This window comes from Schistocerca nitens, chromosome 2 (assembly GCF_023898315.1).
Source record: "Schistocerca nitens isolate TAMUIC-IGC-003100 chromosome 2, iqSchNite1.1, whole genome shotgun sequence".
NCBI lineage: Eukaryota > Metazoa > Arthropoda > Insecta > Orthoptera > Acrididae > Schistocerca > Schistocerca nitens.
Window position 1 is genome coordinate 41,330,266 of NC_064615.1, and position 24,664 is coordinate 41,354,929.

A 24,664-nucleotide genomic window follows, 5' to 3' on the forward strand; every position below is an offset into this window, starting at 1 on the left:
GCACTGAAAGACCTGAGTCGAAACAAGGCCCCGGGAGTAGACAACATTCCATTAGAACTACTGATGGCCTTGGGAGAGCCAGTCCTGACAAATCTCTACCATCTGGTGAGCAAGATGTATGAGACAGGCGAAATACCCTCAGACTTCAAGAGGAATATAATAATTCCAATCCCAAAGAAAGCAGGTGCTGACAGATGTGAAAATTACCGAACTATCAGTTTAATAAGTCACAGCTGCAAAATAGTAACGCGAATTCTTTACAGACGAATGGAAAAACTGGTAGAAGCGGACCTCGGGGAAGATCAGTTTGGATTCCGTAGAAATGTTGGAACACGTGAGGCAATACTAACCTTACGACTTATCTTAGAAGAAAGATTAAGAAAAGGCAAACCTACGTTTCTAGCATTTGTAGACTTAGAGAAAGCTTTTGACAATGTTAACTGGAATACTCTCTTTCAAATTCTGAAGGTGGCAGGGGTAAAATACAGGGAGCGAAAGGCTATTTACAATTTGTACAGAAACCAAATGGCAGTTATAAGAGTCGAGGGGCATGAAAGGGAAGCAGTGGTTGGGAAAGGAGTGAGACAGGGTTGTAGCCTCTCCCTGATGTTAGTCAATCTGTATATTGAGCAAGCAGTAAAGGAAACAAAAGAAAAATTTGGAGTAGGTATTAAAATTCATGGAGAAGAAGTAAAAACTTTTAGGTTCGCCGATGACATTGTAATTCTGCCAGAGACAGCAAAGGACTTGGAAGAGCAGTTGAACGGAATGGACAGTGTCTTGAAAGGAGGATATAAGATGAACATCAACAAAAGCAAAACGAGGATAATGGAATGTAGTCAAATTAAATCGGGTGATGCTGAGGGAATTAGATTAGGAAATGAGACACTTAAAGTAGTAGAGGAGTTTTGCTATTTAGGGAGTAAAATAACTGATGATGGTCGAAGTAGAGAGGATATAAAATGTAGACTGGCAATGGCAAGGAAATCGTTTCTGAAGAAGAGAAATTTGTTAACATCTCGTATAGATTTAAGTGTCAGGAAGTCGTTTCTGATAGTATTTGTATGGAGTGTAGTCATGTATGGAAGTGAAACATGGACGATAACTAGTTTGGACAAGAAGAGAATAGAAGCTTTCGAAATGTGGTGCTACAGAAGAATGCTGAAGATAAGGTGGGTAGATCACGTAACTAATGAGGAGGTATTGAATAGGATCGGGGAGAAGAGAAGTTTGTGGCACGACTTGACTAGAAGAAGGGATCGGTTGGTGGGACATGTTTTGAGGCATCAAGGGATCACAAATTTAGCATTGGAGGGCAGCGTGGAGGGTAAAAATCGTAGAGGGAGACCAAGAGATGAATACACTAAGCAGATTCAGAAGGATGTAGGTTGCAGTAGGTACTGGGAGATGAAGAAGCTTGCACAGGATAGAGTAGCATGGAGAGCTGCATCAAACCAGTCTCAGAACTGAAGACCACAACAACAACAACAACAACAACAACAACAACATCGTTAACGTCGATATGCAGCGGGATTTTAGAACATATATTGTGTTCGAACATTATGAATTACTTCGAAGAACACCGTCTATTGACACACAGTCAACATGGGCTTAGAAAATGTGGTTCCTGTGAAACACAACTAGCTCTTTATTCACATGAAGTGCTGAGTGCTATTGACAAGGGATTTCAGATCTATTCCGTATTCTTGGATTTCCGGAAGGCTTTTGACACTGTACCACACAAGTGGCTCATAGTAAAATTGCATGCTTATGGAATATCATCTCAGTTATGTGACTGGATTTGTGATTTCCTGTCAGAGGGCTCACAGTTCATAGTAACTGACAGAAAGTCATTGAGTAAAACAGAAGTGATTTCAGGTGTTCCGCAAGGTAGTGTTATAGGCCCTTTGCTGTTCCTTATTTATATAAACGATTTGGAATACAATCTGAGCAGCCATATTTGGTTGTTTGCAGATGACACTGTCGTTTTTCGACTAATAAAGTCATCAGTAGATCAAAACAAACTGCAAAACGATTTAGAAAAAATATCTGAATGGTGCGAAAACTGGCAGTTGACCCTAAATAACGAAAAGTGTGAGGTCATCCACATGAGTACTAAAAGGAACTCGTTTAACTTTGGTTACACAATAAGTCAGTCTAATCTAAATGCCGTAAATTCAACTGAATACCTAGGTATTACAATTACAAACAACTTAAATTGGAAAGAACACACAGAAAATGTTGTGGGGAAGGCTAACCAAAGGCTGCGTTTTACGTTTTATTGGCAGGACACTTAGAAAATGTAACAGACCTACTAAGGAGACTGCCTACACTACACTTGTCTGTCCTCTTTTAGAATAGTGCTGCACGGTGTGGGATCCTTACCAAGTAGGACTAATGGAGTACATCGAAAAAGTTCAAAGAAAGGCAGCATGTTTTGTATTATCGCGAAATATGGGAGATAGTGTCACAGAAATAATACAGGATTTGGGCTAGAAATCATTAGAAGAAAGGCATTTTTCATTGCGATGGAATCTTCTCACGAAATTCCAATCACCAACTTTCTCCTCCGAATGCGAAAATATTTTGTTGACACTGGCCTATGTAGGGTGGAATGATCACCACGATAAAATAAGGGAAATCAGAGCTCGTACGGAAAGATGTAGGTGATCATTCTTTCCACGCACTATACGAGATTGGAATAATAGAGAATTGTGAAGGTGGTTCGATGAACCCTCTGCCAGGCACTTCAATGTAATTGCAGAGTATCCATGTAGATGTAGATGTAGTTTATTGATTCACTATATTGCACTCGTAAGGTTCCTGCAACTGTCATGCAAATATGAAATCATGGTTTCAGGTAGACCAAACTCCACACCCTGTACAACTAGCACCTGATAGGGCAGACATATTGTTCACTAAGGGATGAAGGAGCCCACAGTGATGTCACCTACCTTGTATCAGGAAATGGGCTTGTTCACAGCAACCAATACATATCCACACAGACAGAGCAGCAATGATGGCTGGTGCATCATAGACTGTCAGCATGGTGACCATTGTTGCAGCTTTTCTTAACACAACAGCAGAGGGGCAGACTGATAGTCAGTGATGTTGCCTATGACAACACCGGATAAAGGCGTGACACAAGGATGCATCCATGCATGGAGGCTCTAATAAGAATGAATATTACCAGATAGCATTTGTCATTGTCATACACACTGATCAGCTAGAAGATTATGACCACCTACCTAGTAGTTGTTACGTCCACCTATGGCACAGACAACAGTGGTGATAAATCCTAATATGGAAGCGATGGGAAACATGATCGTCATAGTGCTGTTTGTGGTCTGCAACCAGTGTATCATACTCCTTGGCCAACATGGTGCCTTACATGAGCTCCACTGGACCCGTGGACGCCCACATGATTGTTGCTCAGAGCATAATGGAGCCACCACCAGCTTGTCCCCATTCCACATTACAGTTGCCAAGGAGCTGTTCCCCTGAAAGATGACAGATTTGTCCCCTCCAATCACCATCATGAAGAAGGTATTGGGATTCAGGAGGCCATGCAATGCTTTGCCACTGTGCCAAAATTCACTGCCAATGGTCACGTGCCCATTTCAGTCACAGTTGCCGATGTCATGGCGTTAATATTGGTGCATTCACAGGTGATCGGTTGCAGAGGCCCATTGTTAGAAATGTTAGGTACACTGTGTGTTCAGCCACACCTGTACTCTGCTGAGCATTATAGTCTGATGTTAGATCCTTTACTGTTTGCCACCTGTCCTATTTTACCAGTCTGCCCAGCCTATGACATCCAAAATCCGTCGTGAGGGGTGGCCGCCAAACCCTGTGACACCTAGACACGGTTTCACCTTTGTTTCACCATGTACTGAATACACTCACCACAGCAGTCCTTGAAAAATGCACAAGCCATGCAGTTTCTGAAGTGCTCTTGGCAAGCCTCTAAGCCATCACAATCTGCCCTCAGTCAAACTGATGCTAAATGCAACAGGTGTGTGTGTCTGACTAGCAGCATTCTTCACCAGGTGATGCTGTTATCACCTGGATGGGTTTATATTAATAGTAGTCAGTGGTCATAATGTTCTGGCTGATCACTGTAGACACAGCACCAGGTTTGAGTGTATGGAGTGTCATTGGGAACACAAAACACAATCATGTGGGTGAAAATAAGTTTTAAAAGTGCATCAAACATGGTCATCAGATGCTTGTATAGACCATGCCGCAGCAATAGTAATGGCAAGACAGTTGAGGGGAAACTTGGAGAATATTTCCCGAAAATTTCCTGGTGATGTTACAGATTTAGGTGCAGATTTTAACTTAGCAGCTAAAGATTGGGAGACTAATCTGACTCAGACATTTGGTAGGGAAAGGTTGTAAGAGCCCTATCTGAAGATCACCTTGAGCAGTTAATCAGAGAACTAACTTGTGAAGATAGCACCTTAGACCGGCTGGTGACAAACAGGCCTCAACTCTTTGACTCAATTAATGTAGAACAGGTAATTAAAAATCATATGGTGATCACTGCATGATGGAATATGGCTGTAAATAGTAATACGGAGAAAGACAGGGAGATCTATCTGTTCAGCAAGTGTGACAAGATACAGATTTCAGATTACCGGACAGTTCATCATGAAAATTTCAAGTCGAGCACTGACAATGCTGAACATCAATAGACAAAGTTTGAGATCATCGTACAACACACTTTAGAAAATGTACTGAGTAGAATTGTGAGGGATGGTTTGACAGCCATGTTAGGAAGCTGCTGCAACAGCAGAGAGAGCTTCATTGCAAATTTTATACGTAACCAAAACCTCACACACAAATAAAAACTTAATGAAGTCAAAATTAGTATGAGGAGGGCCATGCATGAACTGTTCAATGAATAAAAGAGTAAAACTCTATCTACCAGTTTGATAGAAAAATCTGAAAATTTCTGGTCTTAACATTAAATCAGGAAACAGATTGGAGTCATTACCTCAGATACTCTCTGACCATAATGGTGCTGAAACAGAAAATGACGTAGGAAAGGCTAAAATACTAAACATCCTTTTCCAAAACTGTTTCACAGTGGAAAATCACTTTATGCACTCATTCTGTTACAGAAAGCTTTTTCTCCTTTTGATACCATATGCAGTTATGCCTTGTTTAACCATTTCTGCTGAGAAAGATGTTTGTCACTTACTGTCACACGCTCATGCTTAGCTGCTGGTTTTGTTATTTGTTTGTTTAATTTATAAATACAGAGGTTTTTGTTTGGAAGTCATATATGTATGGAATTCTACACAATATTAATTTTGTCTGAACTCTGTTTTTTATTACCTTATTAACAACTTTTCAAACCAGGTATGGTTCCTCTTCATTGTAGCTGTCATTTGTTCCATCAATCACTACTCCATTGTTAGTTCTACTGTAATACTGGGTCTTTTCATTAACATTTTCTGTAAATTAATAATTGGTTCCTTTTACCAACTTGCTGACTCAGATAGTACTGTTGCTGAACACTTCAAAGGAAGCGAGAGTGTTAAATCAAATATGTACCCCACTCACACAATTATAGCTGGTAGTGATTTCAATCTGTCCTCAATGGCGAAAATACATATTTATGATTGGTGGTAGGTGTAAAAAATTATCCAAAATCATACTAAATGCTTTTTCAGAAAATTATGTTGAATATTAACTTCAGGTGCTCATCTAGGCTTTAAATTGTTATGATGAAATACTTGCCCTGTTTGAATAAGTAATCCTGAGCAAATAGGGAGCATCGTGATGGATATAGGGATTAGCAATCACAAGGTTGTTTTAGTGAGACTGAGTACTATAACACCCAAACACACCGAAAAATAAATGCAAAAAGTACATCTATCTTTTTAAAAAAAGTAGATAAAAATTCACTTGATGCCTTGCTAAGACACAACTGAAATTCCTTCTAATCTGACTATGTAAGCATAGACCAAATGTGGCTTAAATTCAGAGAAATAGTATCAGTAGCAATTGAGAGATATAAACAAAATAAATTAATAAAAGATGGCACTGATTCCCCATGGTACACAAAACAGCTCACAATGATGTTGCAAAAGCAATGGAAAAAAAGGCATGCCAAATTTATAAGAATGCAAAAGTGCTAAGATCTGTTAAGCTTTACAGAAGCTCAAAATTTATCATGAACTTCAATGCAAGATCCTTTTAATAATTTCCATAGTGAAACTCCATCTCAAAATCTGACAGGAAACCCAAAGAGATTCTGGTCATATGTAAATTACACCAGCAGCAAGACACAATCAATACCCTCACTACACAAGAGCTACAGTGATCTTATGACAGTGCCACTAAAGGAGAGTTACTAAATAGTTTTTCAGAAATCTCTTCACCAAAGAAGATGAAGTAAGTACTCCAGAATTTGAATCAAAAACAACCTCCAGCATGAGTAACTTAGAAGTTGATACCCTTCGTGTAGTGAAGCAGCTTAAATCACTTAATAAAGGCAAGCTCTCTGATCCTGATTGTATACTAGTCAGGTTCTTTTAGAGTATGCTGATACAGCAGCTCCATACTTAGCAATGATGTGCAGCAGCTCACCAGTTGAAAGATCTGGTCCTAAAGACTGGAAAGGTGCACAAGTCACACCAATGCCCATTAAAGGAAATAAGAGTGACCCGCTGGATTACAGACCGATACCACTAATGCTGATCTGCAGTAGGATTTTGAAACATATACTGTGTTCAAGCACTATGAATTGCCTTGAAGAAAATGATTTATTAACAAATAGCCAACATGGATTCAGAAAATACTAGCCTTTTATTCCCACAAAGTAATGAATAGTAATAATAATAATATTTATTCAACATCGAATAATCAAATACAGTCCCTAGAAATAATACAGTTTCAGGACATCATACAGATTATTCTTCTGAATATGTTAGTTTATAAATTACAAACTGAAGATTTGTTTGTATTAATAAATTTTACATTTTGATGCATTTTACATTTGGTAGTATACAATCACAATATTACAAATATTGTTGTTATCAACATTATATTAGTTGTAGGTTACTTAAAACTATGAGCTTGACATATTATGAAGCGCTTTTCATACAGATATAATGCTCGTCTAGTGAATAAAAAGGGTTTTCAATTAGAATTCTTTTTAGCTGATCTTTTAATTTGTTAGTAGGAAGGGTTGTGAGACTTTTTGGTAGGGCACTGGCTAGCTTCAGCCCAACATGAAGTGCATTTTTTTTTTTTTCATATAAAGCTGTTCTGTGGCTATTTACATGGTATCTGAACTTTTGCCTTGTATCATACTGGTGCATGTCACAGTTGAAATTTGGAGTTATTGTTTTCACAAGCAATATAACTTTCAATGTGTATACACCTATAATGGTAAGAACACCTAATTTTGGGAACAGATTCCGACATGATTCTGGAGGTTTGGCACCAAAAATAATACTGATAACTTTTTTCTGTGGTATTAATAATGTGCTTAGGTTGGCTTGAATTGTTGCACCCCATATTTCTACAGCATAGTTTAAATTTGATGAGAATAGGGCATGATAAGCAGTTTTTAGTACACACATGTCCTTACAATATTTGCTAATCATATTTATAGCAAACACATTCTTCGGCAGCTTACATGCTAAGGAATCGATATGCATGTCCCATTTGAGGCCTTCCTGGATTGTAATTCCCAAGAACTTTGTCCATTTTTCCTTTTTTACAATGTCATTTCCTATGGATAATTTCATGTCAAATTCTATTTGTTTCCATGCGTTAAATTCCATCATTGCTGTCTTTGATGCACTTACATTTAGATGGCTTTCATTAAAATACTTGACTATTTCGTTAGTTACACTGTTGCACAACACCTCCAGACTCTCATAGTCTTTGTGTTTACACACTATTGATGTATCATCTGCATACAATATTTTGTACAGTTAGGAGAACAATACTGTATATCATTAACATAAATCAAGAAAAGGAGGGGTCCCAAGACAGAACGTTGAGGCACTCCATATTTTATATCAGTAATTTTAGATTTTAAGGACCCACTGTTTGTTTTAAGCAAGACAAATTGTTTTCTATTGCTCATATACGATTTTATTAGCTCATAGCCAGTTCCTCTGATACCCAGGTTCCACAGCCTGTCAAGTAATATGGTGATGTTGACACAATCAATAGCTTTTTCTAGAGCAAGGAACACTCCAGTTACATAATCCTTGTTCTCTATGGCCGTTATTATTTTGTCTATTAATTGTGCTGCTGCTACTGAAGTTTAGTTGTTTTTCATAAAGCCATTCTGATTTTCAAATATTAAATTGTGTTGACTCAGGAATGTCATTAGTCTAGTATGCATAACTTTCTCAACTAGCTTAGAAAATACACGTAAGATTGAGATGGGGCAGTAGTTTTCATTTTTAGATTTATCACCTTTCTTGTAAATCAGGGTTACTTGTGCTATCTTTAGACTATCTGGGAAACAACCTGATGCAATTACATAATTTACTGCTGTGGCCATGGCATCAGATATGTTGTCTATTCATCTGTTCAGTGTACTGATTGACAATCCATCATAGCCTGCTGATTTTGTATTTTTTAATGACAATACTATGTTTTTGACTTCTTGCTATTGGTTGGGGGCAAGTATATGCTTTGTTTGATTGGAATGCCCTTATTTCTATGCTGAAGATTCTTAAAATGGTCATTGACAGATTTTCCAACAGAAGAAAAGTACTCATTAAAAACATTTGCAATCTGACATTGACATTTCATGATATGCCCTTTATGATTTATAGTAAAACCACCAGGGGATGCCTATTGGATTTCATATTTTTAGAGTTCCAAAAGGCTTTTGACACAAGTGATTTCTAATCAAACTGCTTGTCTGTGGAGTATCATCTCAGTTGTGAGACTGGATTCAGGATTTCCTGTCAGAAAGGCCAAAATATACAGTGCTCAATAGAAAAAAAGAAAAACTGAAGTAATGTGTGTTGTTCCCTATGGAAGTGTTATAGGCCCTCTGCTCCTCCTGATCTAGGATTTAGGAGACAATCTGAGTTGCTTTCTTAGACTGTTTGCATATGATGATGTCATTACCATCTATAATGGTCATCAGGTGATCAGAACCAACTGCAGAATGATATCTGAGATGTGCATACAGTGCAAAAAGTGGCAATAATGAAATGTCATTCACATGAGTACTAAAAGGATTCCATTACATTTCAGTCACACAAATCTAAATACTCCATGATTATAGTTCTGAATAACTTAAATTGAATGATCACACAAATAACGTTGTGAAGAAAGCAAACCAAAAACTGTGATTCATTGGCAGACCACTTAGAAAATGCAACAGGTCTACTCCAGACTTTAATTACCCTACACTTGTCCACCACCTTCTGGAGTACTCCTGTGCGTTGTGGATCCACATCAGTTTGGACTGATGGAGGATATTGAAAAAGTCCAAAGAAGAGCAGCTCATTTTGTATTATCACAAAAAATGGAGAGAGTGTCATGGAAATGATAAGCAAATTGGGGTGAAGATCATTAAAACAAAGTCATCTGTTGTTGCAGCAGGATCTCCTCATGAAATTTCAGTCACCAACTTACTCCTCAGTGTGTGAAATTCCTTTGTTGGCACCCACCTGTAGAGCAAGAAATGGTCATCATAATTAAATAAGACAAATCAGAGCTCATGTGGAACGATGTAAATGTTAATTTTTCCCATATGCTGTTTGAGAGTGGAATGATAGTGAAATAGCTTGAAAGTGGTTTGACAAACCCTCTGCTAGGCCTGTAACTGTGAATTGCAGAATAATCAAGTAGATATAGATATACAAGTAGATGTACCCACTGAAAAGTTTGGTCACAAGTTACCAAGAGATGGGCATGCCACTATTTGTCAGCCACTAAGATTGATAATGTCTGACATAAAGTTGAAACAGCGTGGAATGGCATAGCTGTATCTGTCATCTAAGTTGAATTTGACTCTTTTTCTATTCAGGTTGCAGCCACTGTTTCTACCAGATGTGGCAGCTCTGTATACTAAATTTTATACACTCCATAACTCAAATCACCTACAAATTCAATCATATATTCACACTACTATACTGTACATGCACAGTAAGTAAAATATCAATATTTCCTGCCCTTCCTGGTGTTGTAATTTTAATGGCCAACAGTGTACATTTCTTTTCCTTAAAGTTCTGTAATTGTAATACAGTGCAGTATTTTTTTAACAATAATAAACCATGCTTCATATGAGTTGCCTTTTCTGTTCAGAATGTTGCTAAATGATGATTGTTTACTATTGCCAATTCTTGACATGTCTCCAACAGAGTTGATGCTTTACTCTTGTCTACTACTTAGTATTCTGCCATATACATGTGTCTTACTACTTATTAAGTGGTTTTATTTTATTTTTATTTTTTTTAATTTGGTACACGTATTCCATGGATCCGTACATGCGAGTCATTCACCTGGATGTGGAACGTGTCAATACAATTGTACAAATACAATTAATGCTACAGAATAGTTATATAATACAATGATATAGATATTAATAAGTATCACTTTTTCTCATTTACAAACTGTCATTTAACTAGTATAGCAATTCACACTATAAAATTATAACTATAACATTAACACTATAATATTAACATAATATCGTATCGTCCATCTAATAATGAAGAGACTAAATACATCTATTATTAAGGGAGTGCATTATTTCTGGAAAAGAATTCATCCAAGGAGTACAGAGGGTGGCCAAGCAGGTATTTTTTTAAATTTACCTTTGAACTGCATTTCATTTTCTCTTGTAAATTTAATATAATTAGGCAATGCATTAAAAGTCTTTATAGCAGCATACTTTACTCCCTTCTGTACAAGTGATGTATTTTTTCATTCGACATGTAGATCATCTGTACCTCTAGTATTGTAGTTATGGTATGAACAATTTGTTTCATATTGAGCATAGTCTTTATTAACAACATTCATCAGAGAGTATATGTACTGACAAGTTGTAGTAAGTATTTCTAACTATGTGAAAAGTTTTTTACATGAGGTTCATGGAGGAACCCCACACATGATTCTGACTGTTCTCTTCTGAGCAGTTAAGATTTTTTTTGAGGTTGGTGAATTATCCCAGAAGATTATTCCATAACTCATTAATGAGTTAAAATGTTGATGTCCACAAAATGAGTAATGATTCTTAAAGCAAAAGTTGCTGATGAAATCGTTTTTAGAGTAAGGGACACATGCTGTTCCCAATTGAGCCTACTGTTAATGTGAACCCCTAAGAATTTAGTGGAGTGCACCTGTTCTAGTTCCTGGTTGTCATGAGCAATGACTATATTTTCTGGAGTTTTATTTTTTGAGTGGAACTGTATAAAATTAGTTTTTTTAATATTTACTGAAAGAGAATTAATTGAAAACCAAGCTGTAACTTCTCTGAGTATATCATTAACATCAGTCTCCAGATCAGCAGTAGACTTACCATCCACTACAATGCTTTGTATCATCAGCAAACATTGGGAATTCACAATTTTTACTAATTTATTTATTTATTTATTTATTTTACTTATCCATCCATTGACAATAAATATTGTATGGATGTTGTCAAGGGTACATGTAAGCCATTTCAAAGAAATGGGACACAAACAATATATACGTAAAAAAGTACAAAACAAAATAATACAATTAAGTTAATAATAATAATAATATGAAGTTAATATGGCCTATATACATCCTTAATTGTTACTTTAAATGCATAGTCTATTTTTCATAAGGCTTTAGTTTTGTCCTCCCTAAACGGCAAGTCATTATATACACAACACTGCTTAAGTATATATTTACATCACACAACAGCTGTCCTTTAAGTATGTAAATGTAATGAATGATTAGGTAATGAATGATTAGGTGCAGATTGAGTATTTTCCATTTTGCCTTTATAAATATCAGAAAAAAATTTATTGACCTACATAGTCATTTACAGAATAAAAACATTGTTCTACTAGAAATTTTTTAAATTCTGTTTTAAATTTGTTATCATCTTCTAACTGCCTGATGTTGACTGGCAGTGCGTTGTACAGTTTTGTACCAATATGGCTCACATGCCTTTGTGTATTCGCTCTTTTTGTTCGCTGAGTATGGAGTGCTGCACTATTACGGGTATTGTAGTTATGAAAGTCTGCATTTGTCTGAAAATCTGCAATGTGGGTCCTGACATACAATACACATTTGTATATGTATAATGATGGTATAGTAAGTATTCTAAGCTTTTTGAATATGGGTTTGCAGTGCGTCTGAGGATGACTGTGAGTTATTATTTGGATGGCCCTCTTCTGCAACAAAAAAATTTGTTTTAGGCGCCCTGTTGTGGAACCCCAAAATATTATTTCGCATGTGGCAAGAGATTGAAAATAGCTGAAATATGCCATTCTGGCACCCTCTGAGGTACAAACATTTGCAATAATTCTGAGGGCATAACAGGCTGAATTAAGTTTCTGTGCAAGTTTTATTATGTGGTCATTAAAATTTAAGTTTTCGTCCACATGAATCCCCAGCAATTTTGTGGATGTCACTCTGTCTACCAGATCGAGATTTACATTTTGACATCTTTTCCCAAACTGCATATAATTTGTTTTATTTACATTCAATGTCAACCTTAGATTAGATTAATACTAGTTCCATGGATCATGAATACGATATTTCGTAATGATGTGGAACGAGTCAAATTTTCCAATACATGACATAATTAAGTTAATTTAACAACATACTTAAGTTAATATAACAATTTTTTTATTTTTTTGTGTGTTTTTATTTTTAATAATTTTTTTTCCCTTAATTTATATCTAAAAATTCCTCTATGGAGTAGAAGGAGTTGTCATTCAGAAATTCTTTTAATTTCTTCTTAAATACTTGTTGGTCATCTGCCAGACTTTTGATACTATTTGGTAAGTGACCAAAGACTTTAGTGGCAGTATAATTCACCCCTTTCTGTGCCAAAGTTATATTTAATCTTGAATAGTGAAATCATCCTTTCTCCTAGTATTGTAGTTATGCACACTGCTATTACTTTTGAATTGGGTTTGGTTGTTAATAACAAATTTCATAAGAGAGTATATATACTGAGAAGCTACTGTGAATATCCCTAGATCCTTAAATAAATGTCTGCAGGATGATCTTGGGTGGACTCCAGCTATTATTCTGACTACATGCTTTTGTCCAATAAATACTTTATTCCTCAGTGATGAATTACCCCAAAATATGATACCATATGAAAGCAATGAGTGAAAATAGGTGTAGTAAGCTAATTTACTAAGATTGTGGAACCCCATTCTTGATAGTTCCCCAGTTTGAGGAATGAGCTGATCTTTGCATATTATGAGAACTGCTTATTTCAACTTTCTGCACTCGTCCAGTTAGGTACGAATTGAACCATTTGTGCACTGTCCCACTCATGCCACAATATTTGAGCTTGTCTAGCAGAATTTCATGATTTACACAATCAAAAGCCTTTGAGAGATCACAAAAAACCCCAATGGGTGGTGTTCGGTTATTCAGATCATTCAAAATTTGATTAGTGAAAGCATATATGGCATTTTCTGTTGAAAAACCTTTCTGGAAACCAAACTGACATTTTGTTAGTACTTCATTTTTACACATATGTGAAGCTACTCTTGAATACATTACGTTCTCAAAGATTTTGGATAAAGCTGTTAGAAGGGAGATTGGACGGTAATTGTTGACATCAGATCTATCCCCCTTTTTATGCAAAGGTATAACAATTGCATTGAGCCAAGAGTGGATGTAATTTAGTACTTTATCAGTAATTGTTGGTAGCATTGCTTTGGTGTACTTATTATCACACTAGTATCATTGGCAAATATTATTGCTTTGGCTGCATCATCTGAGGTGTGAAAATCATTTATATAGACAAACACAATATGGGCCCTAGAATGCTGCCTTGTGGTACTCCAATTTCTACATTTTTTGCCTCCGATACTGAATTTATTTTGTGGTTGGAGTAAGTTGATGTCAGTCCTACAACCAGTGTTCTGTTTTTTAGGTATGATTCAAACCATTTTTTTCCTATCCCATGTATACCCAACACTTCTAATTTTTCTAAAAGAATGTCCTGGTTCACAGTGTCAAAAGCTTTGGAGAGGTCTAAATTTACGCCTACTACACTATAATCTTTTTCTAGATTTTTGATTATTTGTTCAGTGTAGCACATTACTGCTGTTTCGGTATTTTTACACGCTTGGAAGCCATGCTGATTTCTGTTTAGTAAATTATGGTCATTTAGATATTTGTTGATTCGGTGCTTCATCAGTTTTTCTAATATTTTTGAAAATGCTGGGAGGAGATATATTGGGCAATATTTTTCTACCTTATACTTGTCGCCTTTTTTAAATAATGGCTTCACTTTTGAAATTTTCAGCCTTTCTGGAAAAGCTCCTTCACTGAATGATAAATTGGCTATGCGTGCAAAGGGCTTTGCGATTTGTGGTGCTGTCCTTGTTATGAGTGACACAGGCACCGCATCTATGCCAGCCGACATTTTGGGTTTCAAGCTTTGCATCACTTTCAACACTTCACCCTCATTTTTTGGCTCTACCCTCATCCTGCAAGCTGTTTTTGGATATTCAGGTTTTTCTTTGTTTGTAAATTTTAAGCTTAATGAAGTTGTTGCATTTATGAAATAATTGTTAATATAATTTGGCAAATCTTGTTTATTAATATTGACATTTTTTAAATTTTTGAGGCTAATGTCCTGGTTTTCGCAGCTCTTCCCCATTTCAGTCTTCACAATACCCCATATGGCTTTTGATTTGTTTTCAGACTGTCTTATAAAACTATCATTACTCATGAATTTTGCTTTAGCAATTACTTTTCTATATACCTCTTGTAATTCCTGACATATTCTATGAATTGTGAGTCTGTGGATGTTTTCATTTTAGAAATTAGTCTCTTTAGAGTTCCACAGGAAGTTTTGATGCCAGCTGTGATCCAAGAACTTGGCTTTGTATTGCCATGTGACCTGATTTTTGACAGCTTTTTTGGAAAATACATTTCAAAATATCCCATGAAAATGGAAGAAAATGTGTTATATGCATCATTTGTATTTGTTAGGGATAGTGGATAGGGGTAAATCATTAACATATATTAAAAGCAGCAGGGGTCCAAGGACAGATCCCCGGGGAACTCCATGCTGTATTTTGCCCCATTCAGAACCCACTAGATCAGAAGATCCTCTGTTGCAGCCATTTAGAACCACCTTTTGTTTCCTGTTTTCGAGATGTGATTTTAGCCAGTTACCTATAGGCCCTTTGATTCCATAATGATTGGCCTTCCCCAAGGGTATCTTGTGGTTTACACAATGAAAGGCCTTGGAAAGATCACAGAAGACACTAACTGGTAACTTCTTACTATTAATAGACTTCAAGACATCATTTGTGAGTGAGTATATGGCACGCTCTGTGGAAACCTTTTTTTCAAAACCAAACTGTCTATGGTTAATAACATTAAGTTTATCAAGATGTGCAACAATCCTGTTATACACTGCCTTTTCAATAACCTTTGGAAACGTTATTAAGAGAGGGACAGGACGATAATTTTTGACATCTGTAGCATTACCAGACTTAAAATGAGGTCTCACAATGGCATATTTCATTCTCTCTGGAACAACTTACTCATAAAGAGATATGTTGCAAATGTGAGCAAGTACTACACTTACATCATTACTGCAGGTTTTCAACAGTTTACTAGACATGTTATCTATACCTGAAGATCCTTTACTTTTCAATGAATTAATTATTTTTGTTATTTCATTAACAGTTATGCGTGGTATGTTTATATCATTAAAACTTTGTGGGAGGTTAAGTTTCAGAATATCTGCAGCTTCCCTTAGGTCACCATTGCAACCTATTTTAGAAGTGACAGTTAGAAAGTGGTTGTTAAATGTGTCTCCTATCTGTTTACTATCAGTTATTCGCAAATTCTTAATTTTTAGGACAGCAGTTTTTACATTGTCAGATGGTGCAGTACCTGTTTCCCTCTTTATTACATTCCAAATCGTTCTGATTTTTTATTTGAACAATTAGTTTAAGATTCTATTCACATACTTTTAGATTTTTTTTAATGACTTTAGTTGAAATTTTACAGTATCTCCTATAACAGTTCATATGGCGGGGATTATTGGATTGTCTGGATATTATATACAGTTCTCTTTTTCTCTGGCATGATATTTTTATGCCCTTGGTGAGGCATGGTTATTTGTTTGATTGACTGTTCTGTAGTCTGTAGACCTTTTTTGGAAAGACACTTTCAAATATACCTGATAATTAACAAGTAAATACATTATACTTGAAGGAGAGACAGCATTGGTCATATTTTTTTGTTTTATTAACCGCAAAATCAATTTTCGGTCACTTAGTGACCATCTTCAGTGCTGTAATATATAATTTAAATTGGTAGGCACTGGTGTCAACAAGCTTACAGTTTATGTGATCGCTGGTCGTGGTGCACAGGACACTCCATGGAGTCGCCAATCAATAAATACATTATATTTTGTATTAGCATCATTTGCAAGATAAACATACCTACAGTCAGTCTCCCAAATGCATAATTTCAAGTTTTGGATATTTTCCTCATCCATGTTTCTAACGGTTTTTCCACTGTGCACCAGCTTTGCTCTGATTTATATTAAAGTTGTTAATTGTGCGTACTTGCCTGTCATGATCAGAGACACCATTTATGACTTTTTCAACTTTGATGTAATGAGTTCTACTCATATCTACAAAGATATTGTCTATTAGAGTGCTGGAAGTGGCAGTAGTTCTTGTGGGTAAACTGACAGCGGAGACAAAATTGTAGGTATGCATTAAATTTGCAAACTCTGTCTTAGAAGATGAGCTTCCGAGGAAGTCTATATTAAAATCTCCAGTCACTATAATGTTCCTATATTGCTTTGTGAGATACAATAGCACAGAATCTAATTGTTTCATGAATACTTTAAAATTACCAGATGGAGCCCTGTATACTGCTATGATTGCCAATTTCTTGTTAGCTTCTACTATTCCTGTGACACATGCCTCAAAGTGTTTCTCTACACAATATTTCTCTACGTCTATTGTATTAAATGACAGGCTGTTTTTCACATAAATAGCTGTCCCTCCTTTGCTCATATGCTTTCTACAAAATGAGGTAGCTAATACATGGTTTGGAATATTCAGCATTTTGATGCCAACAGTGACATGGTGTTCTGTCAGACAGAGAATATGAGCACAATTTGCGCCTGTTGGTTCATCAATATTTGCAATAAATCGGTCTAACTTTATTTCTTTTGACATACCAGTATTACAGGAACAGTTTTCTGCAGGGAATGGGGAGCTGTTGTGCTGGTAACCCCCACATTTGTTGTAATTAACTGCATTACTTACATTCTGATTGGAACCTTCCCCCTTCTGCCCCACTACCATAAAAAATCCCCATTTGCAGCTGAGGACTTTCTTAATCTCAGGCACATCCTATGTGGAGCAGTTGCAGTAACTATTGTGCTCCTTTTTGCCATAGAGGGTGGATCTTCTGTTGGTGAGGTTTCTACCCTGTCAGCTGGTACACTTGATCCCGTGGAGGTTGGTGTTGCTGTTTCTGCTACTGATGACCATTCTTCCTCCTTAAATGCTGCTGCTGCATCACAAGTTGGCAGTGGACTAACTCTTCCCACTTGAGTTGTAACTGCTGGCGCTGTCTTGCTTTTATATAGAAGACCTGTTTGTGTTGATTCACATACAGGTGCTGCTGCATATGAAGTCTTCCCTAAAACTGTTTCATTAATTTTGCACGAGTATTTTGATGACACTGTCTGTATTTCTTCCAGTGGTACAGTTTCAGTGGGCCCAGGTGCTTTTAGTGTGATTGGAGGAGTGGTGTTTTCAAATAGTTTGAATGTTTCTGCTAATAGTGCTTTAGCAAGTACATGTTTTCCTAACTGGTTCCTGTGCATTCCATGTCGAGTAAACTGGTTTCTCTCTTCGGAATTACTGTCCAAAAACTCCACGTCCTTGAATGCTTTTATACCTTTTGAAACATTCTGTTTGTGAATTTGATTTCATTATTTAAACATGAGCTGTTTATTAGGTCATGTCTGTGTGTTATGCTAACGACAATTGTTTTTCTTGGCGAGATTCTTTCCAGTGCATTTTGCAGTGCTGTGATTGCATTTTTCGACTCATACATCATTAGCTCCAGCAATAATTACACAAACATTGTTTGGTTGAGGGTTTAAATCTTTAATTATTTGCTGGAAAGGGGCCCTGGGTTTTACTGTGTCAGTAACGGAATATTTAGATTGCATATTCATAAGAATAGTGGCTAAATCTCATCCATGGCTGTCTGCAAAGATACAAACTTTTGGTTTTGTTTCATCTTCTCTCAATAATTTCATTTGTCGGCGTTTCTCTTGTGCAATGGCTTCAAATGAGTTCCACGCAACTATAGCAGATATTGGAGCACTTTGAGTTTCGTTAACGGTTTCTTTAAGAGTGTTGTAGGTTTCACTTCGTACATTTTTCACACAAGGATTAAAATCGACATTCAAAGAATTAATTAACAATTCGATGCCATTGAATGAACTTACAATGAACTTTCCAGCACATTTTGACAATTATACCTCATTACCAATGAATAATAATCAACTGGCAGGAATGTTCTGCTACTTGCAACCTGTAATGTCGCCCATAATTCCTTATTCTTCACATGTTTTTTCTCCAGTCTTTGATGGCTTTAATGAGGAAACTATTCTAAGGCAATGGAGGTAGACCACACTATCATTTCAGTCTTATTTTCATTTCAAATGATCCCAAAATCTCACTCATGAATAAAACTCTTGCAATGATGCTTGTGACACAATGCATTTTATTAGTATCAGTACCTTAGTACTCTTTTATATACCTATATGGATTTCATAAAGAACACACCTATTACAAAAATACTGCTATGTATTTATTTCTGTCCTTCAGTAATGCTTTCAGATTCCTGATTTGTTCCACATAACCTCATCCATTTTTAGAAACAGTCTGACAGTAATTAATTTTGGGTTCTACTTGTCCATTTAATAACACTACTGCCAAGGGAAGAAGCTTGCCCGTATCTGGTATAAATGATGTACCTTAATAATTAATGAAAACAGTACAGTTACCCCCCCCCCCCTTTTTTTTACATACCATGTGACTAGGGCCTCCCATCGGGTTCGGCGACTGCAAGTCTTTTGATTTGACACCAGTTTGGCGACTTGCATGTCAAGTAGGATGAAATGATGATGAGTAGGACAACACAACATCCAGTCCCTGAGTGGAGAAAATCTCCGGCCCATCCTGGAATCGAAACCGGGCCCTTAGGATTGACAATCTGTCACATTGACCACTCAGCTACCAGGGGAGGACCAGTCTGACAATAGAAAGTCCAGAGTGAAATAACAGTAATATGGAAAGATTAGATTGCTACTCACCAAACATAGGAGGTGTTTAGTTGCAAACATGCAGATCGAAACAGACCGTTAAACCAAAAAGCGTTCAGAAAAGTCCTCCTTCTGCAATGCAAAACACACAAAAACACAACTTGGACATACGTGTCCACTGTCTCGGGGTACTAGCTTCAATATTTTAGCAGTCTCTATCATTGTGGCTTTCCATCAGTATGTTGATTTTGACTTTGTGTGATATTGATATTAAAGTCCTGTTGTATGCATTATGCTGCAAAATTGTTTTATGGTTCAAAGTTGTTCAGTAGCTGTTCAAAGTATTCAACTAAAAGTTAGCTGTCTTTATTGTTTAGAGTGAAAATTGCTATATACAGAATTCACTGCCCTATTTGTTCATAAAGTTCAGCTGTATTTTCCCTGAAATGGAAAAGATGGTTTCACTATATTAGATTCTTTGTTTTGCATCTTAACATTTCCAAGTTACCAAGCCTTTTTTCAATAACACCAAAAATAATTCAATTTCTTAACACTAAATGCATCCCAAAATTTTTCTCTTGAATCATTATTCCATTACTATGATAAATTTTTTATCAATTTTAATTTTACAGGGTGATTCTGGTGGACCACTTCAGATGTCCTTCAAAATAGGAAGACAACATTTGCATCATGTTATTGGAGTGACATCATTTGGGAATTACTGTGCTGGAAAAGATTCACCAGGAGTCTATACACGTGTCTCTTATTTTATTCCATGGATTGAGAGCATTGTGTGGCCAGATGGTTAGCTTAATGAACAGATTACCAACTAGTAAAAAGTTTTTAAGTCTCTCATGCCATATATTTTAACTGTCAAGCTGAAGTCAGGAATGTTTCATGTGGCTAGCTGATGGTTTCATTGCTGTATGTTGTGACTGCAGATCTAACACTCAGATATTCAGCCAAAAAGTTGTTAAAATCAATTCATTACATACGCTATGAAAATTTTTTCTGATAAATATCAAATGACCTTACTTTACACAAAAGCAACATTTTAATTTTGATGTAAATATACATTATTAATTAAGAACTTAAATTACAAATCTCATGACTTGAAGATTAATGACATTGTAGTTTTCCTCTCTTCATAAGAACACGTGAGGCAATACTGACCCTATGACTTATCTTAAGAAAATAGATTAAGGAAAGGCAAACCTATGTTTCTAGCATTTGTAGACATAGAGAAAGCTTTTGACAATGTTGACTGGATTATTCTCTTTCAAATTCTGAAGGTGGTAGGGATAAAATATAGGGAGCGAAGGCTATTTACAATTTGTACAGAAACCAGATGGCAGTTATAAGAGTCGAAGGGCATGAAAGGAAGCAGTGGTTGGGAAGGGAGTGAGACAGGGTTGTAGCCTACCCTCAAAGTTATTCAATCTGTACATTGAGCAAGCAGTAAAGGAAACAAAAGAAAAATTCGGAGTTTGAATTAAAATCCATGTAGAAGAAATAAAAATTTTGAGGGTCGCCGATGACGTTGTAATTCTGTCAGAGACAGTAAAGGACCTGGAAGAGCAGCTGAACGGAATGAACAGTGTCTTGAAAGGAGGATATAAGATGAACATCAACAAAAGCAAAATGAGGATAATGGAATGTAGTCGAATTAAATTGGGTGATGCTGCGGAAATTAGATTATGAAATAAGACACTTGAAGTAGTAAAGGAGTTTTGCTATTTGGGGAGAAAAATAACTGATGATGGTTGAAGTAGAGAGAATATAAAATGTAGACTGGCAATGGCAAAGAAAGGGTTTCTGAAAAAGATAAATTTGTTAAAATTGAGTATAGATTTAAGTGTCAGGAAGTCATTTCTGAAAGTATTTGTATGGAGTGTAGCCATGTATGGAAGTGAACATGGATGATAAATAATTTAGACAAGAAGAGAATAGAAGCTTTCGAAATGTGGGGCTACAGAAAATTGCTGAAGATTAGATGAGTAGATCACCTAACTGATAAGGAGGTACTGAATAGAATTGGGGAGAAGAGAAATTTGTGGCACAACTTGACTAGAAGAAGGGATTAGTTGGTAGGGCATATTCTGAGGCATCAAGGGATCGCCAATTTAGTATTGGAGGGCAGTGTGGAGGGTAAAAATTGTAGAGGGAGACCAAGAGATGAATACACTAAGCAGATTCAGAATGATGTAGATTTCAGTAGGTACTGGGAGATAAAGAAGCTTGCACAGGATAGAGTAGCATGGAGAGCTGCATCAAACCAGTCTCTGAACTGAAGACCACAACAACAACAGCAACAATCCATAACTTCAATGTGTATGATATCCAACAGTGCCCATCCCCCCTATTTTTTTACTAATACTAAAATGTTACAGACACCTAGTTAAAATACTAAAATTTTGTAATGAAACAATGGAAACTGTAGATGGGAACAGCCGCAATGTAGGAAAAGACAGATTGCTACTGACCAGAAAGAAGACTTTTCAAGTTACAGACAGGCACAATTAAGACATTTACATTTACCTTTCGGCCACAGGAGGTCAAGAAACTGGAATTGGCACTTGTGTGTGTGTGTGTGTGTGTGTGTGTGTGTGTGTGTGTGTGTGTGTGTCTTTTACTGATAGAGGCGAAAGTGTCGGGCAAACCAACTCATCCTCCTTTTTTTTTTTCTTTTCAATCAGCCTTACATTCTAGTTACCAATACTTAATGTGAGATCATATATACACAGATAATATGAGATGATGATGATGATGATGATTTCATCAACATTAATTACCTCACTTCAGTAATTATGAAGTATTAGTAACTTTTCAAGTGATAATGCTTTACAGCACTAATAGGATGAAAGGAACATCCCCAACACAGCTGATTAGGCATGAACACCATGTAGAAAAATTCAACTTACAATCATAATCATACAACAGAAAAGGAAATAAAATAACACTACAGGATAGTCCAGTCTAGTACAACAATCACAAAGAAATGTTTATCTATTGCATCCGGTTCACCTATTAGTCAAATACTGAGAACAGATTGGTTATAACAGTAAAAATTAAGGGACTGTTCAAAAAATAAAAACTCTCATCCATTATGAATGTGCAACACTGTGGCTGTGATGAATAATAGTTTTCAAGAAAACTGCGGGCAATCACCTTTGTTTTACTTTCATCTCTTTTTAATAACTCATTAATGCCTTACATTTTCTCATGTTATTTGATTTTATGATAGCATTCTACTTGGCTTTATTTAAAATGCCTTTAAGGCTGTGAACAGGGCTCCTAAAACACACACACACACACACACACACACACACCGTGTCTGTCCACCGAGGCCTGAGTCCGGCCTCAGTGACCACCAGAACAGTGGTCTTTGTGTGTGTGTGTATGTGTGTGTGTGTGTGTGTGTGTGTGTGTGTGATACTGTTGTTGTTCCACCCTGTATTTGCCATTGTTTAAAGCTGTGAAATATGACAAAAGGTCATGCAAGAGAAAAGAGCTTCTACTCTGAAAAGCTGCATCTGACAGGTTACTTTCATTTACTAATGATAATAAGAAACTGATGCTTTTTTCCTTATTGTCAGAACACAACAGAGCAAATGAAGTTTCTCCTCCTGTGTAGTTTGAAAGTATCTTTCTTAATATTGGGGAGTGACTGACATTTTCCCATGTATTACATTATTCATATTTTAACCTTCCTCTCCCCTTATATCCTCATGCCACACAGTGTGTGTCAGAGAGTACATGTTGCACCAGAATCATTTTCCCACTTCCATTTATTGATGGTATGCAGGTTGAAAGCCTTTCAGTATTCCTCAATACGAGCCTGGATGGAATGTAACTATACGAGAGAAAGGAAGTTGCTACTCACCGTATAGTGGAGATACTGAGTCGTGATAGGCCTGTTCAGATTCTGCCAATCCTTAGCCCACACCAACATAGTTCTGCAAAACTAAATCAAACAAGCCCAATCCTCCTTGCAGTACCTTCTCTCCATCTGCAAAATTCTCCTGCTATGTAATCCCAAATTCCTGGAACCCATAACACACATTGAAACACTTTCCCTGTAGGAACTTGAGCAACATGCACAATGCCACCTCAAAAAGCTCTCTATGCTGCTCACTTCATACTCCGGCCTCTGAGTACCACTGTCCATCACTTCTACAACAACCTCCAAACCTCCCCCATGCCCCCACATAGCTGACAAACCCTGTCTCGCAGACCTACTACACTTACCCCACCCTCCAAAACTCCTTCCCACCACCACACAGAACTCAAAACCTAAACAGACCCACAACACAGTCATGAACCTTTCCTCTAGAAGCCTAGTCCCACAGAAATATCAGTCCTTTCCAAAGCCTCACCTTTTGCCCCACTCCCAAATTCTACCATGCAGATCTACCGTATTTACTCGAATCTAAACCCCACTTTTTTTCCGGTTTTTGTAATCCAAAAAAACTGCCAGCGGCCTAGAATTGAGTGCAAAGTAAGCGGAAGTTCTGAAAAATGTTGGTAGGTGCCGCCACAACTGACTTCTGCCGTTGAATATATGTAGCGCTACACAGGCATGCTTTGCAGGCACAAAGATAAATACTGGCGCGAAAACCTCTGCGTCAGTAAATAAATTTAAAAAAAAATGGCGGAAGACGAGCTTTTTTTCCTCCGCCCCGAGTTTCGACCACTGCATTTTCATACATTATCCATCGAAGTAAATACAAATTGCGTATGGTTGATCTTCGAATGTTGCAGCGTTTCAGTGTACTATGAAAATCCGACTGGCAAGACTGTTAGGGATGTTTGTCAATATGGCCAACTGTACGTTCTGAATTTTTTCCTAACTGTGAGAAGAGATGGTTGCTAATAAGAACTTTTATGAATTGTGAATCACATGCATTATTCTCTTCACCATAAGAATTATATATATCATGTTATGTTTATATTCGTATTATTCTTATGCGTAATAGTGATACAGTCAGAAATGAAGCACGGCAATTGGTTAGATTTTTAAATCTAAGATGACTCTAATTTCTGTGCAGAATGTTATGTACCAAAGAGGTGTCTGCAAAGATTTTCAAACAGAGAAAAATTTTTGCTAAACTCTCGTTCAGAATATCTTCTATCATAAGCAGTCTATTATTTGGTTCTTGTTGATCATTATCAAAGAAAGCAGCA

At 36.7% G+C, this 24,664-nt stretch overlaps 1 protein-coding gene across 1 annotated transcript in view; it reads left to right on the forward strand.

Annotated features, from left to right (window-relative positions):
* LOC126234299 (serine protease snake-like) overlaps positions 1 to 20,289 on the forward strand; it is an 83,562-nt gene extending 63,273 nt beyond the window's left edge. The window contains exon 5 of the mRNA XM_049942985.1: positions 20,113 to 20,289. Within this exon, the coding sequence (XP_049798942.1) occupies positions 20,113 to 20,289 (177 nt within the window). The remainder of the gene's footprint in view (positions 1 to 20,112) is intronic.
* The last annotated feature ends 4,375 nt before the right edge of the window (positions 20,290 to 24,664 follow it).